We start from the raw sequence: 8,982 nt of genomic DNA on the forward strand, positions 1-8,982 counted from the left end.
CTAATAGACCCTCAATCTCTCCACTGCCCTAAAACCATCTCATCACACCAAGACTGGTGTGTCCAGATGCTTTTCATATTTAAAAATTGCTGTTTACTTCCCGGAAACTGAAAAAACTTGTTACTTCAGGTTTCCTATACCATAGAGATTACCAGGGACATTCTGATCCTTGGCAATCTCTGTGGTAAGCCGGTGTAAGCACTGGCTTTCATTCTGGGCTTGCCAGTGGGACAGTAGAGCCCAGAGAGGCACCAGCCGGGGGGGTGACCCAGGTGACCCTCCCCCCGCCACCTGTAAAATTCATCCAGCAGCTAACTAGCCACTAGGATGACTTTTACATAAAAGCCATCCACTAGCTTAAAAAAAAAAAAAAAAAAAAGGGGGACACCCAGATGATGCCTGCAGGCATCATCCTGGTACAACCAGTTAATGCTAAATGATGTACGTGTACATGATTTGGCGTCACATGGATCATTTATAAAACACTCTTTTACTAGGTATAAGTGTAGGTTAGACATATCAAGGGTTCCAACGTGTTCAATTACCTCAACAATGTAAGAATATTAAAGTGTACATACAGCCAACCTTTTTTATTTTAGGATAGAAATTAGAAGGGTTAAAAACCATGCCAGGTTTTAAAAGCAGAACTATACTCACCTTAGTTCCAGTGATGCAGCGTCCCTCTGCTCCCTTCCCATCCACTGACATTTTTGAGTGCCTGGCTTCCGGGTCTTGGTTGCCCACCACTGTCATTGGCCAGGCGCACAAGAGTGGGAGTTCAGTCAGATTCGGCATTGCCAAATTTGTACAGCAAGCTGCGCATGTGTGGCTCACTGTACAGCGGCGGAGAGGCAGGTAAGTAACTTTAATGCAGAAAAGACAAAGCATGCCTCTTCTGCATATTATTTTAGCTAAAGTTCCACTTTAATTGCTGTGTGTATTCCCACTTGGGAGATACACCCTCACAATTGGTCCTGGTAACCATTGTTTTACTTCATTTAGTTTAGAGGTCTGGGTGGTGGAAGGTTCGGAATGGATCGAATGAGTATTAACTTATTGTGCTCTGTTGGATTCTCCTTTGTAAATAATGTCTTAAATGTAACATTTGGCAACAAACTCCCTCCTTCTGCTAGATGACCACTAATACAATGTATCTTTGTATTCATCCACAACTGTGAGGGCCAGTTTATGCCAGAATGCAGTGCGAGCAGACCCCAGAAGAGAAAGTTCAGGGCCACTCTGTGCAAATGTATTGCACAAAGAAGGCAAGTATAACATGTTTATTACAATCACTTTAAATGCTTACCTTTTCTTACTGAATATATCAACAATCTCATGAATGATAGTTCAGATACATGTAATTCTCTAAATAATACATTTAAACAACAAACATGATTGTCACTTACTTGTAATAGTGCCGATCCACCATATAAAGTCTGTGAGGTAAGATGCACCTACAATAAATGTGGAACACATGACACCTTTTTATGATACACAGTGCTGTCATTCAGTTAGGATTTAAATATGCTTTCAGAACAGACTTTAAAATATATGTATATCCAATAACTAAAATGTCATATGAACTTTAATATGAAAAAATGTTCAGGCACCTCCTGTTGTAGGGTGACAATGTTCTGTTCTTGGCTCCCAATTGTACTGCTTTGTTGTCACCCTGTTATACAGACTTCCGATGGAATCTACAAGTAGTTGTTTTAACAAACATTATACAGGCATTACAATTCATAAAACCTATCTTAAGAAATGCCTTGCAGCCATTGCATGAATGTAGATGAGAGCGATTCACACCAGACATCCCAAGAATATTGCTACACTGAAACAGTTTTGTGAAGAGGAGTGGTCCAAAATGACTCCAGATCGTTGTGCAGGTCTGATCTGCAACTACAGGAAACGTTTGGTTGAGGTTATTGCTGCCAAAGGAGGGTCAACCAGTTATTAAGTCCAAAGGTTCACATACTTTTTCCTCCCTGCACTGTGAATGTTTACATGTTATGTGCAATTAAACCATGGCAACATCTAATGTTTGTGTAGTATTATGTTCAGCAGACTGTGTTCTTCTATTGTTGTGACTTCAATGACGTTCAGAGCACATTTTAAGCCCAATTCATGCAAAACTCCACGTAATCCCAAGGGGTTCACATACTTTTTCTTGCAACTGTAGGGTTGCACCAATACGTTTTTTTTAATGGATGAGTTGAAGTACCTATACTTGCGCTCAAGTACTCACCGATACCAACTGCTGATAGCTTTGCGGTGTGAACTGATTCCATACAAAATGAATCGGCTCAAATCGCACTGCAAAGAATCGCATGTAATTTGAACTGAAATTGCTCTACTTCAGCTTAAGTAGCAGTGCGATTCCTGTCCAAATCACACGTAGTTTCCCTGAGGGTGCAGTGGGATTTGCAGTGCAATTTAAGCCATACAAAATGAATGTCTCAAATCACACTGCAAATCGCACCACACCTGCAGGGAAACCGCATGTGATTTGGACAGAAATCGCATCGCTACTTCAGCTGAAGTAACGTGATTTCACTTCAAACTACACACAAAACTTTGCAGTGCGATTTGAGCCCATTCATTTTGTATGGGCTAAAATCGCAAAACAAAGGTAGCAGAGCATTTGGATGAGTGCCAGTACTTTTGCAATTGCTTAGTATCGCACCGATACAACTAAAAACTTAATCAACTAATTTATGTTAGAAAATGACCTAAAATCACCAAACTATTATATCTTTTCTGAAAGCAGAGGCCCTGTAGAATACAATTGTGTGTTGGTGCTATATAAATCCTGTATAATAATAATAATGGTAGTTGTGATCTCTTTATGCTGAATAATATTTGCGTAGTTGCTTATCCGCTGCATATTTTTTGCAAAAAAATTTACACTAAAATTAATTTCAGCACACGCTATATAATACCCATTTGGTAAAACATACCATTTAGTTTTGATTCCAGTAAAAAGATTCCAGACATGTTAAGCCTTAAATTTGCATGCATCAGTGAAATGGAAAAAAACTGCCCCAAGATGACACTTTAATAGCGCATCACTTTAGAGTTAACTGTGAATGATAGAATGATTATGCTCACTAATGTTTGCGATGATATGTCGCATGTGTGAAGAGAATTGCTGTTTACCGCATTCCCCAAGTGGCTGCAGTTGAGCACCATTTATAGGGTTAAAACACACCATGAGGAGGTAACATATTGCTTCCTCACCCCTTGTCAAACACCTTCTGAATACAAATCATTTTTCACAGATGAGGCAATCTTGCCACACATCTCTAAAAGTAACCATACTGTGGTGATTAGCATTTTTCTGCACTGGATCAATGGCAGTCACTGCAAGGTCACATAGTAAACAATTCTTTTCTCAGTGCCCCATTCACACCAAAACTGGTCTGAGCTGTGTTGCAGTGCATAATGGAAAAATGCAGGTATTTTTTGCAGCACGCTGAATGGCACTGCAGAGACCTGAAGGCTAGGTTCACACTATGAATTGCCTATAAATCGCACAGAAATATGCAGCACATTCCTGTGAAATTCACATCTGATTCAATGCGGTGCAATTTGACCACATTCATTTTGAACAGGCTCAAACTGCAATGCATTGCACCAAAGTAGTGCATGCATTACTTTTAGAAAAGTGCCCTAACCAGATCACATAGTACACTAATACCATGCGATCTGGAACAGGCAAACGCACTGTGTTTGCAAGCTGCGTTTGCGGTCTCATTAACTTAACATTGACACCCACTGCAGATTACAACTTCAGTGTGATTTGAATGCAGTGTGGGAAATGTGCAGGGATCTCGGGTTTCCTGCACTGTTTTAGTGTGAACACATCCAATAAAGTAACAAAAAAAAAAAAAGAAAAGACAAAAATATGTAAACAGTGCCTTTCATTACAAAATGCAAGGATACTGGATAAACACAGGTCACTAGAAAACAACTGTCTTTCACAGCACTGGATGGCACCTGCATGACCATACCAGGCCATTGTGAAATGGCATGAATGAAGTGTTACTATTTAACAGTTAAGGAAAAAAAAAAAAAAAATTTGCTCTGCTCCCAGCTGGAGCTGGCACTGAACTAGCCAGCATTGTAAAACACTGCATTTTATTTGGCAGGCTATTGTGAATGTAGCCTTATGAAAAGTTCACAAAGGCACTGATATTCAAAGCAGCTTTTAATGCATGTTAAATGCTGATTCACTGCACAGGTGTTCAAGCCTTGTCAAGTGATGCTCCTCAAAGGCCTTGTGAGTTTTTTGGTTTTTTTGATAATGCCAAAATGGGAAATGGTCGCTTCGGAGGCTTTGCACCCATGACTTAAACGCACTGGAAACACCATAGGCACACGTATGATGCATTTCAATAGAAGTTAATGATGGCGGCTGCAAAGCACCATCCCCGATCAAACTCTGCAGGCAGGGTGATTTTTTGCCTTACTGCAATACAAGCCAATGCGAACGCTGCCTTGTGTACACCTCCATCTGCTCCTTGTTTTAACAATTGTAAGTGGCATTAACGGGCAGTTGAGAGACGTTAAAAAAAGCAAACCTAACTGCCTATTTTTAATGTCAAGGATTTACAGACAGGTAACATGATCATGTCAGGCTGCTGGCTCTGCCAAGCTGCATTGGAGCCAGGATTATGCAGGCAACCATCAGATAGCAGGTCAATCAGCCACAGCATGAGAAACTGCTAACTAAAGCATAGACAGTCAGTTTGTCTTTTTCAGCCAGTAGGAAGCTGTCAGAATACACTGATCAGCAGGTGCAGCCGCTAATTGAGGACGGTTTTCAAGAATGTCTTTTGGCAGAAGTTGATCAAAGGAACAAAGTCTATCAAGCAGGGACAGCTGCACATATACAGGTGAAACTCAAAAAATTAGAATATGGTGCAAAAGTTCATTTATTTCAGTAATGCAACTTAAAAGGTGAAACTAATATATGAGAGAGACTCATTACATACAAAGCAAGGTAGTTCAAAGCGTGATTTGTCATAATTGTGATGATTATGGCTTGCAGCTCATGAAAACCCCAAATCCACAATCTAAGAAAATTAGAATATTACATGCAATCAATAAAACAAGGATTGTACATAGAACAATATCGGACCTCTGAAAAGTATAAGCATACATATGTACTCAGTACTTGGTTTGGGCCCCTTTTGCAGCAATTACTGCCTCAATGCGGCGTGGCATGGAAGCTATCAGCCTGTGGCACTGCTGAGGTGTTATGGAAGACCAGGATGCTTCAATAGCGGCCTTCAGCTCTTCTGCATTGTTCGGTCTCATGTCTCTCATCTTCTCTTGGCAATGCCTCAGATTCTCTATGGGGTTCAGGTCAGGCGAGTTTGCTGGCCAATCAAGCACAGTAATCCCATGGTCATTGAACCAGGTTTTGGTGCTTTTGGCAGTGTGGGCAGGTGCCAAGTCCTGCTGGAAAATGAAGTCAGCATCCCCATAAAGCTCGTCGGCAGAAGGAAGCATGAAGTGCTCCAAAATCTCCTGGTAGACGGCTGCATTGACCCTGGACTTAATGAAGCACAGTGGACCAGCACCAGCAGATAACATGGCTCCCCAAATCAACACAGACTGTGGAAACTTCACACTGGACTTCAAGCATCTTGCAGTGTGTGCCTCTCCATTCTTCCTCCATACTCTGGGTCCTTGGTTTCAAAATGAGATGCAAAAGTTGCTCTCATCAGAAAAGAGGACTTTGGAACACTGAGCAACAGACCAGGTCTGTTTTTCTTTAGCCCAGGTAAGACGCTTCTGACGTTGTTTGTTCAGGAACGGCTTGACAAGAGGAATACGACATTTGAAGCCCATGTCCAGGATCCGACTGTGTGTGGTGGCTCTTGATGCACTGACTCCAGCCTCAGTCCACTCCTTGTGAAATTCCCCAACTCTTTTGAATGGCCTTTTCCTGACAAGCCTCTCCAGGCTGCGGTCATCCCTGCTGCTTGTGCACCTTTTTCTTCCACACTTTTCCCTTCCACATAACATTCTATTAATGTGCTTTGATACAGCACTTTGGGAACATCCAACTTCTTTTGCAATTACCTTTTGAGGCTTTCCCTCCTTATGGAGGGTGTCATTGATGTTTTCTGCACAACTGTCAGGTCAGCAGTCTTTCCCATGATTGTGATTCCTACTGAACCAGACTGAGAGACCATTTAAAAACTCAGGAACCCTTTGCAGGTGTTATGGCTTAATTAGCTGATTAGAGTGGGACACTTTGAGCCTAGAATATTGCACCTTTTCACAATATTCTCATTTTCTGAGATTGTGGATTTGGGGTTTTCATGAGCTGTAAGCCATAATCATCACAATTATGAGAAATCACAGCTTGAACTATCTTGCTTTGCATGTAATGAGTCTCTCTCATATATTAGTTTCACCTTTTAAGTTGCATTACTGAAATAAATTAACTTTTGCACCATATTCTAATTTTTCGAGTTTCACCTGTAGTCAGACTGAAATGCAGCTAGTTCAGCAGTGACTGACCAAATTTTGGGCTGCCTATGGCTGGCTTAAAACAGACTTAAAGTCCCACAATAGAAAATTAGAATTACACTTCAGCATTCATGCTGGGATGACTGAACTCCTGCACATCCGCAGAAGTGACATCATTTTACGCCAGCTGATGAAGACAGCCCAGCACCCAGAAGAAGCCAGGTAGGAGACGCTGGCCCCGGCGAGGGACGTTGAACCGCTGAAGAAAAAGTAAGTATCATGGAGTTTATTTGCACTTTAGCCCTGGTTCACACTAATGCGGTACAGGCAAACGCAGTGAATCCTGTGCATTTCCCGCACTGCAATGGGACGGCATCCATGCGATTTAATATGGGTGTCAATGTTAAATTAACGACACCCTGAAACAGATCGTAAAATGCAGTGCAAATACCAGAATTCGCATCGCGTGGGTGTGAACACCCACGCGATGCGAATCAGATGCGGGGAAAAAAAAGGTCCTGCTCCTTTTTGGTGTGGATGCAATGCGATTTGAGCCATACAAAATGTATGGCTCAAACTGCACCACACAGACATCACATCTGATTTGCACAGGAATGCGGTGCAGTTCCTGTGCGAATCACATGCGATGTGCTGCATCGCATTAGTGTGAACCAGGGCAGATATGGTTGTAAAGGATCAAGGTTTTTTTAAAAAATCCTCTGTGTGCAGCAGCGCCTCCAGTACTTACCTGAGCCCCATCTTGTTCCAGTGATGTGCACGAGAGCTTTGACTGTCCTGGGTCTCTCCCTCTTCATTGGCTGGGACATTGGTTCCAGTTACTGCCAATCACAACCAGTGAGCCAATGAGGAGAGAGCGGAAGGGGGGGGCTGAGTCGCGTCTGCGTGTGAATGGACACACAGAGCAGCGTCTCAGGAGCGAGCCTGCTCGAGTGCCCTTACAGCAAGCTGCTAGCAGTAAGGAGGGACCAGGAATGCCAACGGGGACCAAAGAAGAGGAGAATCAAGGCCGCCAAGTGTAAAACCAATACACACAGCAGGTGAGTATACCATGTTTGTTTGTTTGTTTTGTTATTTAAATCTGCCTTTACAATCACTCTAATTCTAGAGGAACCCTAGTTTTGAATGGCTGCAATGGACTGATCGCTGGGTGCTATGAAAATGGTGGTAAATACCAGAAAAAAAATAAAATGAGCTGGGTGCTATGAAAATGGTGGTAAATACCAGAAAAAAAATAAAATGAGCTATTGCACTGCATATGGGTGATGTGTTGTTACAAAGCATTGCACCATTTACTTTTTTTTTTTACTTTATCGACAAGTCACAAGAGGACACTGGAGTCTGTGCGGTGTGTGGCGCCATGACGCTGTGTGTAAAATCATGCTGCATGGTGTGAACAGGGCACAGACATAACAATTGTTTGCGTTGATCCAGGCAGATGATGTGAGCATGCCCTTCCTCTCACATGACTCTCAATGACATGCCTGCAATTGTGTCCTTATCAATAACTTGGGATTCTAGAAGCACAGGCACCTTTGTCCCCTGTCCTGTCAATGACATCAGGAGTTGTGATGCTGCAGGGAACAAGCATGACTGCACCAGTCTATGGTAGCCAACAGCGCTCCCAGGGTGCAGTAGTCACATGTGTCCTGTAGCTGGCACTCTGCCCTCCCTCCCTCTCTCCTTTACCTCTGGTGCGGGCTCTAAGGATGCCTTTCTTCTGCAGCACAAACGTGGAGCCATTGAGCAGACTGGAGAAGACCGCCACACTCAGCCCCAGCAGGGGCAGCTCAGCCTCCGTGTACATCCCCGGTGTGGTGTCAGTCCTCGGCCGGCAGCCTGGTCATACTCTCCGTGTCAATCTCCTTCCGGAATGACGAGCCGTGCTGCCGGCTGACTCCGAGCTCCACAAACTCCAGCACAACTGAGCAGCGCGGTGCAGGGAGATGAACTGCTCTTTTTTTTTTTTTGTCTCTGTATAAACTTTATTGTTCAGAAAACAAAGTGCTAAAATGGATTTGGATGCCCTGTATTTGCATTCCTTAACCACTTGAATACCAAGCAGAATACCAAGCACTTTATCTACTTGCACTCCAGAAGATTTACCCCCCTTCCTGACCAGTCCATTTTCGTGCGATACGACGCTGCGTTATTTTAACTGACAATTGCGCGGTCATGCAGCACTGCACCCAAATTTTTTTGCACTATAAACAAAAAAAGCCCAACAATTTTGAGAAAAATAACAATATTTTTGACTTTTTGCTATTAAACATGTCCAGTAAAAAAAAATTAAAAAATCAAATTTCATCATACATTTAGGCCAAAATGTATTCTGCTACATATCTTGCCTAAAAATCCCAATACGTGTAAATTAATTGGTTTACATGAAAGTTGGCAGTATATACAGTATGCTGATATTTAAATACAAAAGTTATACTAGTAATGACTTTATAGCAGGACTGCGGGACTGTGGCGGGCATT

The 8,982-nt window shown here is 42.5% G+C and overlaps 1 protein-coding gene across 1 annotated transcript in view; it reads right to left on the bottom strand.

Annotated features, from left to right (window-relative positions):
* NIPA1 (NIPA magnesium transporter 1) overlaps positions 1-8,433 on the bottom strand; it is a 29,283-nt gene extending 20,850 nt beyond the window's left edge. The window contains exons 1-2 of the mRNA XM_089693503.1: positions 8,191-8,433; positions 1,407-1,454 (exon numbers count right to left, since the gene is read on the bottom strand). Coding sequence (XP_089549629.1) covers positions 1,407-1,454; positions 8,191-8,308 — 166 coding nt within the window. The 5' untranslated portion in view covers positions 8,309-8,433. The remainder of the gene's footprint in view (positions 1-1,406; positions 1,455-8,190) is intronic.
* Positions 8,434-8,982: the final 549 nt, after the last annotated feature.

This window comes from Staurois parvus, unplaced genomic scaffold, assembly GCF_062004578.1.
Source record: "Staurois parvus isolate SC_StPar_1 unplaced genomic scaffold, SC_StPar_1.0 ptg000634l, whole genome shotgun sequence".
Classification (NCBI taxonomy): Eukaryota; Metazoa; Chordata; class Amphibia; order Anura; family Ranidae; genus Staurois; species Staurois parvus.